The sequence below is a fragment of the Callionymus lyra genome, chromosome 9 (assembly GCF_982586985.1).
Source record: "Callionymus lyra chromosome 9, fCalLyr1.hap1.1, whole genome shotgun sequence".
NCBI lineage: Eukaryota > Metazoa > Chordata > Actinopteri > Syngnathiformes > Callionymidae > Callionymus > Callionymus lyra.
Genome location: NC_141826.1, coordinates 5,226,008 through 5,244,467, shown reverse-complemented (window position 1 = coordinate 5,244,467; position 18,460 = coordinate 5,226,008). Strand labels below are relative to the sequence as shown.

General features: G+C 40.9%; 2 protein-coding genes across 3 annotated transcripts; both read right to left on the bottom strand.

Annotated features, from left to right (window-relative positions):
• Positions 1–4,119: 4,119 nt before the first annotated feature.
• Positions 4,120–7,162, bottom strand: and4 (actinodin4). The gene is made up of 4 exons (XM_087799379.1): positions 7,111–7,162; positions 7,001–7,045; positions 6,769–6,929; positions 4,120–4,962 (listed from the first exon to the last, which is right to left on the bottom strand). The coding sequence occupies exons 1-4, from the start codon at positions 7,160–7,162 to the stop codon at positions 4,120–4,122; spliced, it is 1,101 nt and encodes a 366-aa protein (XP_087655505.1).
• Positions 7,163–9,049: 1,887 nt separating this feature from the next.
• Positions 9,050–18,280, bottom strand: mcm7 (minichromosome maintenance complex component 7). 2 transcript variants are annotated; one of them, XM_087799400.1, is made up of 15 exons: positions 18,105–18,280; positions 16,732–16,811; positions 15,841–16,005; positions 15,641–15,765; positions 14,919–15,099; positions 14,713–14,850; positions 14,492–14,641; positions 13,770–13,884; positions 13,106–13,237; positions 12,937–13,020; positions 12,146–12,357; positions 11,808–12,073; positions 10,961–11,129; positions 10,226–10,335; positions 9,050–9,507 (listed from the first exon to the last, which is right to left on the bottom strand). In XM_087799400.1, the coding sequence occupies exons 1-15, from the start codon at positions 18,133–18,135 to the stop codon at positions 9,291–9,293; spliced, it is 2,175 nt and encodes a 724-aa protein (XP_087655526.1). In that variant the 5' UTR covers positions 18,136–18,280; the 3' UTR covers positions 9,050–9,290. The 2 variants fall into 2 exon arrangements, with proteins under 2 accessions (XP_087655526.1, XP_087655527.1); XM_087799401.1 differs by lacking the exon at positions 18,105–18,280 and adding an exon at positions 17,247–17,396.
• Positions 18,281–18,460: the final 180 nt, after the last annotated feature.

Below are 18,460 nucleotides of genomic sequence, written 5' to 3'. Positions count from 1 at the left end.
GGTGAGTCTCAAAACAACTCTCAAATGACCTGAAAACAATGATTGTTCAACATCATGGTTTAGGGCATATGTGTCAAACTCAAGGCCCGCGGGCCAAATGTGGCCCGCCATGTGATTTTATGTGGCCCGCCTGCCTTACCTTGACCAATGAAAAAAAATCGGAAATCTCGAATCAACAACATCAGCCCACCCGAGATTGACATCCACGCTACGTGTTTGCATTAGTGCCGCTGCTTTGGGAAAACCGGCCGCGAGGCTTTGATGTGAGCAGCGCGCGCTCTCATCGCGGCATGCACACACACGCACGCACACACACACACACACACACACAGTCCCTGGCCTGTCAATCGCTCTCTGTCACATGACCGATTTCAACAGGAAAAAGTGTTGCACAAGTTGCTGACTGCTGGCTTGTAAAGAAACCTACATTTACCCACAATGCATGCCTGCGGTATTATGTTTCCCACGATTGACGCCACTAGGCTGCAGAGTCTCCAAATCCATGCGAACAGGTGGAATTGAGAAATACAAATACATCCTGGCAAAATGTCGAAAAGTTGATGCAGAGGGAAGGCTATTTCAAGAAAGGTGTGAAGGTGAATACATGTTTGTGCTTCAAGGAGAAAGTCCTGTATGTCTTTTTGCAGTGTCAGTTGTCAAAGAGTACAATCTACGCCGGCATTTTGACACCAAACACGGAGCTAAGTATGCCACATTTACCCATCAAGAAAAACAACAAATTGCCGAAAAATTAAAAGGCAAACTGCAAGCGCAGCAGAATGTGTTTACGAAAGCCACAGCTAAAAATAATGTTATTTTCAGAACATGACCAATGGATGGTGGAGAGGATCCACTTGGTGTGTTCAGGCATCTACTCATCAACAAGAATTGACAATTCTGTTGATGATTCTAATTGCCAATATGGGGAACCTAAAAACTTGACCAATAACTGGTTGTGTGATGACACATGTGCATCAACAGGAAAAGTTGCTTGTCAGACTTATTTCAGTTGCAACTTGTTAGTCTTGAGCTGTAAGTTTTGACTTATTTTTATGTGTAGCAATGTATTTAGTACACCACATGCAAGGCTGTGTGCAGCCATTTTTATTTTATTGTAAGATGCTACATCACACATGTTAGCAGCTCACAATTGTTGGTTTTACAGTAGTTATGCCGCCTCTCAAGTAATACATTCAAAGTCATTTAACATTAAGGAGTAGTTACTGTACATTTATTTTACATTAGCTTACATTTAGTTACATTTATAAGTTACATCTGGCCCCTTGAGGGCAGCCATTATGATGATGTGGCCCCTGGTGAAAACCAGTTTGACAACCCTGGTTTAGGGGAAGGATATAGAAAGCTATCTCAGATATTTAAGCTCTCAGTTTCAACTGTGAGGAACATTGTGAGGAAATGGAAGACCACAGGCACAGTTCTAGTTAAGGCCCGGAGTGGCAGACCAAGGAAAATCTCAGATAAACAGAGGCGCAGGATGGTGAGAACAGTCACAGTCAACCCACAGACCAGCTCCAAAGACCTGCAACATCAACTTGCTGCAGATGGTGTCACTGTGCATCGTTCAACTATTCAGCACACTTTACACAAGGAAATGCTTAATGGAAGAGTAATGTGGAAAAAGCCTTTTCTCTGCACACGCCACAAACGGGGTCGCTTGAGGTATGCTAAAGCACATTTGGACAAGCCAGCTTCATTTTGGAATAAGGGGTTGTGGACTGGTGAAACTAAAATAGTTATTTGGGCATAACCTGGGGCGTTATGCATGGCAGAAAAAGAACACAGCATTCCAAGAAAATAACTTGTTGCCTACAGTAATATTGGTGGTGTTTCCATCATGCTCTGGGGCTGTGTGGCCAGTGCAGGGACGGGAAATCTTGTTAAAGTTGAGGGGCGCATGGATTCCTCTCAATATCAGCAGATTCTGGACAACAATGCCCAGGAATAAGTAACAAAGTTGAAGTTGTGCCGGGGCTGGATCTTTCAACAAGACAATGATCCTAAACACTGCTCAAAATCTACTAAAGCGTTCATCCAGAGGAACAAGTATAAGGTTCTGGAATGGCCATCTCGGTCCCCAGACCTGAATATTATTGAAAATGTTTGGTGTGATTTAAAGCGGTCAATGCTCGGAAACCATCAAACCTGACTGAACTGGAGAGGATCTGTAAAGAAGAATGGTCCAAAATACCTTCCACCAGAATCCAGACCCTAATTGGAAGCTATAGGAAGCGTTTATAGGCTGTTATTTCTGAAAGAGGATGCACAACATATTGAGTATTTTTTCTTTTGTGATGCCTACATTTATGGACATTTTGTTTAAATAATTCTTGCACACTTTCTGTAAATCATATAAACTTTATTTCACTTCTCAAATATCACTGTGTTTGTCTCCTATAAGATATATCTAACTGGATTTTTGTTATCCAAACAACCAATGATTTATAAAGGAAAATCATGAAAATGTACAGGGGTGCCCAAACTTTTTCATACCACTGTATGTAAGGAGTTTGGTTTTTACACAAGTTGACCTTTAAAAAACATGCATATTGGCAAATTTTACTGTGTATAGACATCAGTTGACATTTCATACCGACATCAGAAAAGGCTCAACACCACTCGAGTAGACAATCATATATGGCTTCCAAAAAAATAAACAGTAAGTAGAAGATTCTGTAATAATGTTTATTCTTAGTTGGTCGAGGTGATGAAGGAGAGAGAAAATATATATTTTTTAGCTTATTATTTAATTTATTACTTAGTATCTCACATGCTATAATTCAGAAATAACATATATAAGGAAATAATGATACTTTTAACGGTGACTATCTGTTCACTGTGAGGGGTCATTCAGCCCTCCCTTGTGTTCAGAAGAAAGCCAGAAGAAAGCTTGTAAAACGACAGACCTGCATGTTTAGCAAAGAGCTGTAGGAAGTGAAGCGACGTGGCTCTGTAGGTTTATTGTCCGTTTTGAAGTGGCCTTCCTGCTGCTCTGCCTCTGGAGATTAGAGAGACGCAGCAGGAGAAGGCGCTTCAGGTTCAGATGCACTTCTTGCTGAAGCCTTCCTTTATAAGGTAGTTAAAGCAACCCCAGGACCTCAAATAATCACCCTCAGATGTGAGATGTTCGGCTGCCACGACGAGCACCTCCACATGTACGCCAGTCACTACATGTGTTGTAATGTTTTAAACAAAGTTTAGCTGACATCTTTTTATGGGCATTAACTTGTACAACTTTTCACGGTGAAGAATTTTCACACGAAACCCTGAAGCTTTCAAAAAGGAAAGTGTTACTTATATGAAAAATATGAAAAATCTCAATATGGTCCTTTAATAAACGCTGGTTTGACCAGTTCCCTATTGAGTTCTCTATTGTAGTATATAAGTACCATCAACATTTCAAATGTTCCATTTTTTGTTTAAATGTGTTGTTTAAAGCAGTGAATTATGTTTTCAGAAAAACTGAATTCAATAATTTCTATTGAATAATACTTTTTTTTATACATAGAGTGTAATACTCTATTTCCAATAATTAAAAAAATAAATGTTCTAAATCCAATATTTTGAAATCTGTAGCCTTTTTAATTCAATATTAAAATGTTGGTATAATAGTGGCACCATTTAAAGTTTGATCAAGCAGCTCTGCATTCTTTTGGTAATGTCTATTATACAGTTTACAACATTTTTATATATCAAATTTTTTATTTTGAATAATTCAAATTAGAATTTCAAACTCTGTCTTTGAAAATATATTCAAATTGTATAGTAAAAAAAGGCAATATACAAATTATTTTATAATCAAATCGAAACAAATTCAACCATTTCATTAAACACCCTTTTTATTCTAGTATTAAAAAATAATTGAATGTTTAAAAAAAACAACAACAATATTTCATACAAATGAAAAAAAGTTAAATCCAACCATTGAATATTCTGGTATTGATATACTTCCACAGTGTAGTACACAAAATGCCAGCTGATAGATTTAAAGCAGAAGGAATGGAAGACGGTAACTTAATGCTTTAATGCAAAATCTTAATGCCCGAACTCACGAAAACGATGGAAATGTGCAATAAATCACAGTCTGTTTGTTAACACGTCCTACTGCTCGTCCTCAGCGGGCTCATCGGCGGGGTCGACGGGCTGGGGGTACTGGAAGCGGGCTGGGTCATAGAGGTCATCCCTGGGGTTGTAGGGAAGAGGGTGGAAGTACGGGTACGGTAAAAGGATTTTCTTCCCTTTGGGCGGAGGAGGAGGAGGAAGTGTCGGCTCCTCAACAGGCTCCTCCTTCTTCTCGACGATTGGAGGGGGGGGTGGCGGGATGGCCATGATCTTTCCCTTGACCGGCCTTGGTGGGTGGTCAATCAGGCAATCGGGGTCCCAGTAAGGGTCGCAGTCGTACTCCATGCCCTTGAAGAGTCGGATGGGAGCAGGGGGCGACTTCTTGACCAGGACAGGGGGTGGTGGAGGTGCGGACTTCATGGGAGGGGGAGCGGACTTCATGGGAGGGGGTGCGGATTTCATGGGAGGGGGAGGGGGAGGTTGGGCCTTCACAGCTGGAGGTGGGGGGGCCTTCTGGGGAGTACAGTGCGGGTGGTACCGTGGGTCACAAAGCACCGGGACAGCACCGGTGGGCATGTAGACGATGTGCGGCTTGCAGAGGGGGTCTTTGGTGTTGCAGAGATACAACACGTCCGCCTGGGAGATCACCGGAGCAAGGGGCAGAGGGGGGGCACTGGAGGGAGTTGGCCCCTGGATCGCCTTTGGGACCCCTTTCATGGGAGGAGGGGCAGGTACAGGTTTGCAGTTCTTGTCGGTGACGGGGTCGCACATGAGGACAGGGAGACCCAGCTTGCTCTGGAAGTAGGAGGCGTCGGGACCGTAAGTTTGTTCCAGGAACCTCATCTGCTGGTAGAGCATCCGCAGCTTGTCGATCTCGTACAGCTGAGGACAATAACCAGTTTGTTCGTCAATGCAGGAGTGTAAGGAGTGTTTTCTGGTCACTATTCACTAGTGATGTGTTGAGGAGGCCTTATGAGACAGCTGATGCTGTATCATGATACAGTTTGAAAGACCACTATATGACACTAGTATTGCTTATGGCAGGTTTGATTGAATTAGTAGATCAGAGCCAAATATTATTAAGCAGACAGTGCCCTATAAATTAAGATATTGTATTATGAGGCAGTTGATTCTGTGTCGTCATGCGTTATGATACAGTAGATGCTGCATCATGATACAGTAGATGTTGCATCGTGATACAGGTTGATGCTGCACCATGATACAGTAGATGCTGTATCATGATACACTTGATGTTGTATCATGATGCAATATATGCTGCATTATTTGTATCACAACACAGTTTATTCTGTGTCATCATGCAGTTGATGCTGCATCATGATAAAGTAGATGCTGCATCATGATACACTAGATGCTGCATCATGATACAGTTGATGCTTCACCATGAGACAGTTGATGCTGTATCATGATACACTTGATGTTTTATCATGATGCAATAGATGATGCATGATTTGTATCATGACACAGTTGATGCCGCATCTTGGTACAGTTGAGGCTGCCTTATGATACAGTAGATGCTGCCTTATGATACAGTAGATGTTGTATCATGATACAGTTGATGTTGCGTTATCATACAGTAGATGTTGCATCGTGATACAGGTTGATGCTGCACCATGATACAGTAGATGCTGTATCATGATACACTTGATGTTGTATCATGATGCAATATATGCTGCATTATTTGTATCACAACACAGTTTATTCTGTGTCATCATGCAGTTGATGCTGCATTATGAAACCGTAAATGTTGTATCATGATACAGTTGATGCTGCGTTATGATACAGAAGATGTTGTATCATGATACAGTAGATGCTGCATCATGATACAGTTGATGCTGCATTATGAAACAGTAAATGTTGTATCATGATACAGTTGATGCTGCATTATGAAACAGTAAATGTTGTATCATGTTATTATCATCTAGTTTTGGATTGATGTTTCATGAAACAGCTGATGAGGCTTCATGATAGATTTTGGTCATTTTCAGAGCTTAGTAGGTGGTTATATATAAAGGTAAGGTTTATTTGAATTATGGCCTTAAATGACAAAACTTTATCTATTATAACGTTAATAACTAAAAGCCTGACTTTTTAGACCTGAGCTTTTGTCTGGTGAGTATTTTTAGAATTTATAGTTTAATGTGAGACATAACAACTAAACTCTGTCTTTGTACATAAAGAAGTTTTGATGTCCTTGTATGTCGGAAGTGAGCCTCTTACAACAATTACTACTTTAATTACCTTCATAACTACTAACAAAATGTGTCAAATGGTGATGTCGTATAAAACTAGACCCTCATTGTACGTTCATAAACTGGTTTCTTTTGACAATAATATTTCAACTTCTCTTGGTAGCTGCTGTACAAGTCTTTTGCTGACATTCCTGCCATTGTGTTTCCCTCGAAATGGGTAAAAATGGATTGTGATATTTGCATCAGTTAGTGTCACTGAAGGTGGGTTAGAGTAACCAATCATTTTAAAACATGTTTTTTGCATCATAATAAATTGAAAGATGATTCTGAAGTTACTGGTACTGCTACACAAGTCCCATAATACCTTTGGGCTGTTTTAAAAACACTTAATTATCATGAGTTCTTACAAAAATAACATATTGTTCTGAGTTAAGTGTCATTAATATATACAGTGTAACGTATAGATCGTGTCTCTCACCCCCTCCGTGTGCCCGATGCTGCTGTAGTAACGGTAGTACGACTGGAAGTCAGGGTTGTTGCGGTACCACCTGGGGTCAGCATTTCTTTTGGGTCTGGAGTGAGTCAGGAAGTCATGTGCTCTCTCGGAGTTGATGCTGAAGTCGCCGACAGGAACCATCCCTGCTGGTGGAGAAGAATAGAGTAACATCTGTAGCAAAAGAGTGAACCAGCAACCAGGAGGGACACCTTACCGTCCTGCTCAATGGAGCTCAGCAGAGATTTGGCCTCCAGAAAACCTGCAGGAGGACAGACATGATCATTTTTCTGCTTTTTTTCGTGGATAATAGCCTTCTGGACTCACCTGGAAGCCATGATAGACACAAAGTCCCCGCCAACCAAAGTGTAGATGTCATTCTCACCCCTTTGACCACAAAAACAAATATAAGTTAATCTATTAACACCAAGTCAATTAATGTATAAAATTACAGAAATATTATGTTGTTGTTAAAATCCTTTGTTTATTCTGTAAAACAATAAAAAGACATAAGGCTTTTGTGATGTGCATTATAAACTGCTTTCCATATTAAGGGTTTTTTAACAAACAGGAATTTGAATATCATTTTATCACAAAAAGCATTTCTGAAAATTAGATTTTTCTTAAGTACACGGTAAATACCAAAACTACACACCTTTATCTTTGAATATTTCAACATTGCAGCCTAATATATATAAAAAACGATTATGATAATATGTATACTAATCTAATAATACAAATAATGATAATGTAAGAATAAACAAAGGCAAAAACATACACAAATCATGGATTATTAATATACAGTCAACATCTTGTAATAAATTCTAGTTGATGATACATAATCGGTTAGAAGAGTAAAAGTAGAAAGAAAAGTTTGGATCAATTGATCTGACCAGTTACTCCAGAATATACTAATGTTATACCTCTTTTGGCAATTTAAGTAGTTTTAATGTATTGCAAATAGAACAAAAATGAACATGAAACTTATTTTTTAATTCAGTACGTCTTTAGTCATTAGACAAACGAAAAATAAATAGTGAAGTAAAGAAATAAAGACACAAACATACAATTAGGAATTAGTATTGCAAATAAAAAACACGATATATTTTAAGCTTTTAAAGTGTTTACGATAAAAATGAATTTACAAAAAACCCAAATTCTTTGAGGAATACAAAAAAAACAAAAATGAAAGCCAGTACAAGTTCAAGTAACAAAATACAAGAAATTTTGAAGTAGGATTTGTTAATTCTTGACTATAACCCACAGACATTTTATCATTGTGAAAGGACTCACCTGCCTCAGCTAACCACCTCTCTGCTCTGTCTTCAGAGGCGGATGTTAAATACTCAACAGTGTGTCAGTCTCCGCCAAAAAGTGTCGATCTGGTCCAATAACACGAGGGGTCTTTCAACCAGAAGCCCCGGCCCCTCCCTTTTCTAATAACGCACTTTAATAGGGGCCCTCGGTGCCAATTACGGATGCAAGAAGCCGCGGGGTCTGAAGGTCGTAAAGAGCAGAGTCCTCGCACGGAAAGTCTCCACCAAGTCTGCAAGGAAACCGTCGCCCGCTGAGTCAAGTGCAACTGCGAAGGAAAATGATGCCAACTAGTCATGAAATGCAGCCAAGAAACCCCGGAGACACTCGGTCGGACACGTTCATCTGTAGAGCGAAGATCTTCGTCCATTTCTGCCTTTAGAAAATAATCACTCAGATTGATAGATCAACTTGTTAATTGGCCAACATGGCAGACTTTTTCCTGGCCAGTCCAAAATCATCAGTTGTCAGATTTGACCTTTTAGGTTTTAAGTGTTAACATTAGTTGCACTAGAGTAAAGTGGTACCAATAAGTTGACTTGAAACACAAACTGTACTCGTCTTTCCTTGACAAAGGCCACTCCAATATATTTAATAGAACATAGGAGACATTGCTGAATTATCCTTCTTTTGAAGCAACATGTAATATTCACATTTAGATTTTTGGTTATGACCAATTTCATTATAAAAGGTTACTTGCATTTTTTTTAAATGTTCTTTACAGCAGTGGGACTGAGACTTTTTGAACTCGCCAAGAAGAAAAATCATGAACGTGACACAAGAACATCCATTTGTGGACTAATGGAGAAACCTTTCCTCCCAAAAAAACACATCTGGCGGTATTGCAGTTACACTGGCCTGACAGGTGGGGGAGCCAGGAACAAGGTTTCAAATTTTGGGTAACACTCATTATTGTGTCATGATGAGACAATCATTGAACGGAGACGATTCATTCATTTCCACATTTATTAGAACTAGAAGTCAAGCAAAGCTCACACGGGGCTCTGTAATACTTGCTTTACAATTTATAAAAATGTACACAAAGATAAGGTTGATGGAGCTACATCATCATCTGCTGTATTTACAAGAACATGGAAGAGAAGGTTTGCGAATAAAAAGCTTTAGCAACAGATGTCCAACTGCTCAAGAGTCCTGACGCGCAGAGAGAAAAAAAAAGAAAAGCTGACATCTGCTCAGACGAAGGTGATGCGAGTGCGAGCCTGGTTGACCTGCCAGACGTTCAGCTCCTCGTACTCCTCCAGCGCCTCCTGGAACTGAGCCGGAGTGAAGCCGCGAGACACGCAGCGCTGCTCCGCCTCGGACGCTCGGACCAGACCTCCGGCTCCGCCGCGACCCTCCGTGGAAAGCTCTCGCACCAGAGAGAAGATGACATCCGACGGCCGCTGAGTCCTGAGGAGACAACAAATATTTTTATGGCTTTTGGCGCCAACTTTTTAACTCTAGATTTTGTCTGCATAGTTATTAAAGCAAGAGCGACACCTGTATGAACATGAAGTGTGAGAACAAGCTTCATAAAAATCCAGACATGTTTTACAGCTTCCGTCAGGAGCTCATAAAACAAATTTTTAGGTAAAAGAAAAACCCTGAACATCTGGTCAGGGACCAAGAGTGAGAATATATCACTACTTTCATATACTTTAAACAACACCATTCATGTTCAACAGCATTAAAACAAAAATTGTAATAAGAAAATGTTTTAAAATGTTTTGGCTTTCAAAACATTTAATTTTTGCATTTCAATCAAGTGTGTTTAAAATAAAATGTATTTATTTACAACCAACCAATGTTACAATAAAACGCCCGACCACTAGATGGCAGCAGTAATATTAACACCTCCACAGCTAAAGGAGAAGAATTCTGGTGATGACTGAGGACCAAGATACAGTCGGTTTTGGAAACATTAAAGCAGTTCGGACTTTGTCAAGAATCATGTGGTCTGTAAATTCTTCAAAGCGAGGGTCAAGTACTCGGACAATATTACAACCAATACATCCTCGTTCCTACGATATCGCAGTACATATCATTGCTGATGGTATGGCATCGTATTGGCAGATCATTATGACACGCGACCATCAGGGCGAGTCTTAAACCATTGTTGAACACTGACCTTGCGCTACTGGACTTGTCGGTGTGAAGAGAATCCTTGGACATCTCCATCAGCCTCATGGCCTCGTTGACGTCCTCCTTCTCCACAGAGTCCATCATGCGGAGACGAGCCTGCGGAGGAAACATTTTTTAAATTCACAGACACACACACACATAATATTTCGAAGCAGATCAACAGCCTGCTTGTCGTCACCAAGTCGGTCAGCTGCGTTGTGCCGGCACTGTCAGACCGAGACAAGTGCAATGCCCTCTGGGAAGTACGGCAATTGCCCAAGTCTCCGCCTCTCAACACCAGCTAGTCCTCGCTTCAGCCCCGTCTTAAGAGTCCAGTCGGCCGATGGTTCTCTGACCACGGTCAGTTTTGCATGGGTTTGCACAGCTGCACCAGACGCACACAGGCTGACTGCCCACCCTGCAAAGCTGACCGGAACCAGACGCAACTCGCCGAGACACGCCTGCAGACGGAACCCGTGTTTGCCTTAAGTGCTGGTTTTGCAGTAGAGGACTTCTTCTACCTGCACAAACAGCACTTTTGGCAACCAGAGGCCGAGCTCCACAATGTTCCAGCCGATGTCGACTTCAGTCCGGCGTGAGAAAGAAGTGCTCACACTGCAGTAGACCAGGTAACATCACTACCTGCACTGTAAGCACTTTACCTCACACAGAACCACACGTTTCAAACTGTTGAAAACAAGCTGGAAGATTAAACATTTAAAAAAAAGAAAGAAGTTCTTACCAGAGCCGTGGACAGCCGCAGGATGGACAGGAGGGTTCGGGCCGAGGTGAAGGTCGTGTCCTTGCTGACTCGAGCCTCCTTCCTCATCTCCACATAGGCAGCAGTGATGTAGTCGGACAGAGACTCGGGAACCACCGGACACTTCTTTTTGCACAGAGCGATGTAACGCCTGCAGGACAGACAAGGAACCTCAGAGTTGTGGCGATGCTAGTTTTCACACATTACTTATTATTATTTACTAATAATTGTTGACATCATCAACCTCAGGCTTCCAATAAGAGCAAAACCATTTCTGCAAAGGAAAAACTGAATAATGAACAAGATAAAATGAAATTTGACAAGCCTTAAAGAATGAAAAATATTGAAATCCCACTCATACTATAAATATATACAAATATACATTGCTCCCACAATGGCTACAGGATTTTAGGACAAATAAAAAAAACGTTCTGGTTAAAACAATCAGTAATATTAGTATTGGTGAATCAAAATACAATTATATATTAAAGTAATATCATTTAAGACGTAGAAAACAGCAGAACAACAACTTAAATGTATACCTAAAACCTATAAACTATTAAAGGATTTAGTGGAAGAAAACGGACAGAAAGTACATTTTTAAGCGATTGTTCAAAGACGATGTAGTTATAAGAGGTGACACAAGGGGGCAGCAATGTAAGTAAATGTTAACATGAGTTGCATGAGGAATTGCATCTTGCCATTAATTGGAGTTTTCAGTGGAAATTCTAAAATTTTTGATATAATGAAAGCTTTGGAGGGTCCGATTTAGACTTTTATTCTTGGGGATAATAGACCAGAAGCTGCGACTGGTGTTTGATCCGCTCACCTCATCAGCTTCATGTCGATGGGGGTGAAGTGAGTGGGCGGCTGGCGCAGGTGCTGGTGGACGTAGGTGATGTGCTGGGCCAGCCGCAGGTCGGCGTCTGCGTCCGGCTTGTCCTGGATCAGCCAGAGCACGTCGAACCTGGACAAAAGGGCGGCCGGCAGCTGGATGTTCTGCTCGAGGCTCTTCTTGGGGTTGTAACGACCGTAGGCGGGGTTAGCGGCCGCCAGGATGGAGCAGCGAGCGTTGAGTGAGGTCATGATGCCGGCCTGAGAGGGGGACAACGACACATGTTAGATTTGATTGGAGCCATGAGGACGGAGCATGGCTTCACTTCTCACCTTGGCGATGGAGATGGTCTGCTGCTCCATCACCTCGTGGATGGCTGTGCGGTCGGCGTCGGCCATCTTGTCAAACTCGTCGATGCAACAGACGCCGAGGTCAGCCAGGACCAAAGCTCCGCCCTCCAGAGTCATCTCTCCAGTGACCGGGTCCTTCATCACCGCCGCCGTCAGACCCACACCAGACGAGCCTCGACCTGTTGTGTACTGGCCTGAAACACACATGGAATATCATCACAACTGCCCAACAGTTAGTCTGGTGATACGATGCAGGTAAACAAATCCATACATTACGATTTATTGAGATACTTTAGCAACAAGGATAGATTTTTGTCTCGTCGAGTACTTGACTCTGATGTTGCAGAATTTACATCTTTAAAAGCTTCTGGAGTCTGTATAGTGCACCCGCTTATCCCCAGTCATAGCCCGATTTAAATGTTACAAAAGCTGCGAACGATCTAATGACTGCTGCCATCTAGGGGCCTATAATTAAACTGCACCTCAAAAATGAACAAATGCTGTGAATGTTTGTTGTAAAAATACATGTTTTGTATAATGGTTCTTTTATGGTTTATATTTAATTGTCTATGATAGGTTAATGATTTGAACGCAAAAGCAAACATTTCATTGATTGTTACCTTGTAGAGAGAAAGTAGCTACTTGAAGTGTAACTGAAAAGACATTATCATTCTGCTCATGTTGAACTTTGAGCTTAAATCATTTTAGTTGTGAAAAAGGGTAAATGATGCCGATATCAAACCGACTCTGTTAAACATGTGGATGAGACTCACTTCGAGGGGCCAGGCGGTCGATGTAGGACAGCAGCTGAGACTTTGCCACGCCGGGGTCACCCATCAGACAAATGTTTATGCTTCCTGAAAAGAAGAATGACGACAATGAACACCGTATCAAGTAGTCAAAGTTGATATTTTAAATTTACAATTCAGGGCAACATCCCACCTCTGATCTTCATTCCTTTGGGCGCTTGATCCACACCCCCCACCAGCAGCAGGAGCAGAGCCTTCTTCACGTCCTCGTGTCCGTAGATCTCGGGTGCGATGGATCCAGACAGCTTCTCGTAAAAGCTCTCATCTGCAGGCGGTGCAAGATGAATCAGACACTTTCATTTAAATACTAATATTTTATTAAAACCTAAATACTTTACTGCCTCACTTATACGTGTTCAATAATCTAGAAGTTTCTGAGATTTAACAATTTCATTTGTTCTATGGATCAAAGCAGGGCTGAACAAATTGGCAAAAGAAATGGAATAACAATTTAAAAAAAACCCCCCCAAAAACAATCGAGTTTTTTTGGCAATACTATACAAGTCAATAAATGGTTGACAAACAATACATTTAATAGAAACAGATAAAACTCCCTGTAGATCTGGCCAAAGAGCTCAGCTGTGTTGTGCATCACTTAACTTTAATTTAATCTTTCAAACCTACTGGAACGCTAAATAAGAAACAGGAGTTAATGGGCAATAGCTGAACATTTCAAGATTTAAAACAGCAGTTATATAACTTGCAAGGCCACAGCCTTCTATAGAAGCATTCCAAGGAACTCAAGTGACATTCAAACAAAAAAGTCTTTATTAAATATGACAATGAATTTCGCTCACCAGAAATGCTTTGCATCTCCTCGTCCGTCAGATCGTCATTGCCCAGCTCGTCGTCCTCCGTCTTGTTCATGAGAACGATGTTGTGAGCCTCCATGTAGGTTTCAGACAAGAGGCCCTGAAGAGCACATGTTACATGAGTTTTTTAAAGACCAAAACAATGTTATTCAGGAATGAATCATCAGGCGAACTGAACTTCTGTCTGCCTAACCAACACTTCAGAATGTGCCACAAATGTAACAATTCAACAAGTGTTTTACTTAAGACTAAACATAGTTTCAAACACAAAATTGGCCTCGCATTCAAATGTTTGATTAAAAAAAAACCTCTGAATTGTAAAATATTGAATTTAAAAAACTTATTTTGGAATTATTGTATAGAATTTCAAACCATCTAAAAAGAAAGTGTCATTTAGAAAATGATAGAGTAGCAAATTGTAATATACAAATGTTTTAGTTTAATTTTCCAAGTGGAAATTAAATTACTCAATATTGCGATGACAGATACTTTCACAAGGGGAGCTTATTTAATTTACTTACGTGAAGCTTAAAGAGAACTGCTGTGAAGTTAACAGTTTCAGCAGTCAGTCAGTTATTGGTCAACGTTATACTAGACATGCATTTTAAAAAGCCCCAAAAAACAATTCAGTGTTTTTAAAATGTTTCTGTATTCGCAGAGACGGCTCAGCTGTAATGCTTAAGAACATACGATCAGACTTGACGCACCTGGACGGTCTGGTTGAAGCCGGCGCGCAGCAGCGGGAGGAAGACTCCAGCGATGGCCACGTGGTCTCCTGGTTGGGCAAGACGAGTGTTTTCACCGCGGGCGTAGATACACATGCTCCTCGGAATGTTTCCCACCGGAACTTGGTCACTCTGCAACGACAAGTCATATGAGGGACTCTGTGATGAGACCCGTCCAACACAAGTCACGTCCTGCTGCTTACATGCTCCTGAATGCGAAGCTCCTGGAACTTGACAAACTTGGAGCCTCTGGTCTGCAGGTAGAGACGACCTCCGGACTTGTTGGTGACACACTCTTGACTGGGACACATGACCAGCGGCATGAAGGTGGGTGACTGAATCTGAACACAGATCTAAAGTAAGAATCCATCCCTGAACATTTGATTTTTTTTAAATCCTCGACTCTTACTGGCTGATAAGTCTCTGCACCGCACTGGTCACACGTGTACGTGGCCACAGCCATCATGGGTTTGACTTCAGTGGCTCGGGTCACGATCCCCCTCACAGTCACCAGCTGCCCAATGTTGTCGGCCCGGACGTCACGAACCACCTTAGGTTTGGACGTGTTCGGAGGTTTGAAGTAGAGTTCGCTGTAGACAGAATTGAACCATGAGGCACGTCATACAAGTCTCAGACATACAGTTTAAGAACAGAAAAATGAGATTGTCATATTTTATTCAGTTTAACAGAAGATTATTTTTTCCATTAGTTTATCAATAATGTCTTAGATACCCTAGAGCAGTGGTCGGTAATTGCATTTCTTCAGGGGCCAAATTTATACAGTGCAGTTGTGAGGGGCCATCAAGTCAAAATAAAGGAACAAAAAGTAAAATACAAAATCAAGTCCATTATTTTCTTGCATGTTGTATAACTTACATTTTAAATCTGATGTAAAAGTACTTTTCCCAATAATTTTCATATTCACTTGTGTCTTTTGAGGGACAGAAAATACTAGGAAAAAATAATAATGGACCTAAAACATAAACCTTTTTAGACATATTTAGAGACAACTAATGAATAATAGAAATCAATACAAAATGAAATAGTTTCAACATGATCTTTGACCTCACTTTGCCCACGTTTAACGTGCAAGATTTTAATATTTTAATAATCTCAGTCAAGTTTCCTTACAATCTCCTCATCAGCTCTGGAGGATAATGGTTGCGAGCGTCTCTGGAGTCTGCAGGGTCGCGGGCTCTCTGCTCCATCATCAGCCTGTGTTCAATGTACACATCCAGAGAGTCCTTGGCCACCACCTGGACGAGGACAGACATGTATTGAATACTCAAGATGTAGATGTTACACGGCAGTCTTTAGTGAGGAGCTCTTACGTCTCGCTCTTTGTATTCTGGCAGCAGTTCGTGCACGGCGTCAGCGAAGAGGCCAGTGTAGCGCTTGGCATTCTCACAGATGCTCTCCACCAGCTCAGGGTCTTCTTCTGCAACATCGTCCAGCTCCACAAAGAATGTGACCTGCTCCCTGTGAGCCAGCGCCACCTGTGAAAAGACATGACTTTATGTTGCATTTTCCGTAAATCACTAGTGCACAACCAATGTTTGGTCGTCTAATAAATCATTAAATATGCAGCAGAGTACATACAGTTCCTCTACTTTGTCAGAAAAACTCATTAGGTAAAAACAGACCATTTAATCGAGACGTTTCTTAGTACAATGTATGGGGACTGACACTATACAGTGCGAGCAGTTTCTTTATTAAACTAAAATGAAAAAATTTAAAACTAATCGGAAGCAGATAAGAAATAAAAGTTTAATCCTGTATGCGTTTAATTCAATTACTATTCATGTATACATTAATACACGACACCAATAATTATTTGTTAGGGGATAATGACAGGCATTTAAGAGAAATCAAAATGCGGTATAAAAGGTAGAAAGAAACAACTTAAAATGTATAAATCTCAGATTTATTTTAGCCATTTTACAGTTTTCTAAAGAATGAATTTTTGTATTTTAGTCTTGTAACATTGTTTTGTGGTTGATATACTTTACCACATTTGATGTCATTTTATTTAATCTTTGCATTTGTCTGGTTGGACATTGTGTACTTCTGTCATGAATAGGAAAACATCTACATCCAACTCATTCGGTTATTTATTGTGAATATTTTCTGATTCTACACAAAAGACAATACTTTCCCCAACTGAAAGAAGCGTAACATTTACAGAAAGACAAGAATGAGTGAAAGCAATTTTATAAACTTACCAACTGAGCTCCATATTTGAACACTTTCTTTCCATTGTCATCCTCGGAATAAAAGTCCTGCAGGAAATTCTTGCATTTGTCTGGAGGAGAAAACAAAAAAAAACTTAATCAATTCAACTCAAAAGGAAGATTCGGAATTTTAAGAGAAACATGGTCGAAACAGCAGGTCTGGTCGAGGAGACTTGAAGGCAGATGTCCTGCTACGACCCCCTTTGTTGAGTAACATGGCATCCAGTAAATCTCGATGAGTCACTATTGCATCCAGATCAGCACAAACTGACACTGACGCATCAAAACACATGGACAACTACTCACGGTCAGTGGAGTAGAAACACAAGCAGCGTCTCAGACACTGAACTACAACAACAACAGGACTCAAGAGTCCATCTTAAAGACACTATCACCTACTTGGTCTTTTTTTTTTTTTTTTTTTTTTAAAGCTCCGTAAGTACAACGAAAGCGACAATATATTGACGTAAGACGAGTACGATCGCATCGCGACGGTACCGACTTACGTATGTGTCGCTGTAGAAGGATCCGAGAATTGTTTTGTTATTTCTGCTGCGAGGATGTTATTGTAAACAAAGCAGCACATGGCTTTGTCCTGTTCACACGACGAATCCCTCCGCGAGTCACCATCCGCAACGAGAAGTAGTGCAAAAGGTAACCGTGTTTTCTGTCAACGCTCGTCCAATTTAACCACTTAATTTAGCCGAAAAATCCTAAACTAGTGCACGCGGGTTTATTAGTTTTAACGCTTACTTTTATCATCTTACCTATAGAGTATCGCTTAATGCGATTGAGTAACTACATTACCGTAAATATTCTAATATGCGATCCGGCGAATTGGCTCTTTTTTTTTTTTTTACCAACTTTTGACCAATTAAGCAAAAGAACACTTTAACCAATTCAGTTACAGTGAATAAACGTATTCTGTCGTAATTCCAAATGTAAACGTCGCATCAGACTCCAGAGAAGTTGTCATTGCACATGTGCTTGGACGGAGGCTCCTTTGTCTCAGCGGCCTCATCCGGGTCACAAGCTCATTCAGTATCACCGAACATACGCTACACCCAGAACTTTGTTTATACACATATCGAGTTAACACAACTTTAATCAAGTTTATCATTGGATTTACATTATTAATCATAATTTTTTTAACACTTCGTTAGCTTTTATTTAACATGTTGCGTGACATTTTGGCGGAATACAAGTTAGAAGTGCGCAGTAAGAATAAGTAGTTTAAAACAATATCGCGAGATAAACGAGTGAAAACATGTAGGTTTTTTTTTTAAATGTGTGGAAATAAAAGCAACAGACATGTTGTGTCGCCAACCTGTTGCTGCTGCCATGTGAAAGTACTGTCTCCTTACCTTTCTCCGAAGCGTAGTCTTTACGAGACATAGTTGCTGCTGTTGTTCGACAGATATCGACAACTTATTGGCAAATATTCCGACGAAACTACCAGTAAAATATGAGTAGTAAGAGTTTGATGATCGGTGTTGATGTCGCTCCAACTCGCTCTTCTCCCCCAGTCTCAGTACGAGAAGTGGCGCGAGTATGACGTCCTGTGCAGCCAATCACAGGCGCTGGTTCTGTGCGGGGAGGCGGGATTACTTTGAGGCGCGAAAGCCGCGGTCGTCCCGGCGTCACGTGACCCGAAGAACTTCCCCTTGTTTGTCAGTAAGCGCGCGAAAAGCAGTGATTGGGTTTTAATGCATCCTAGTGA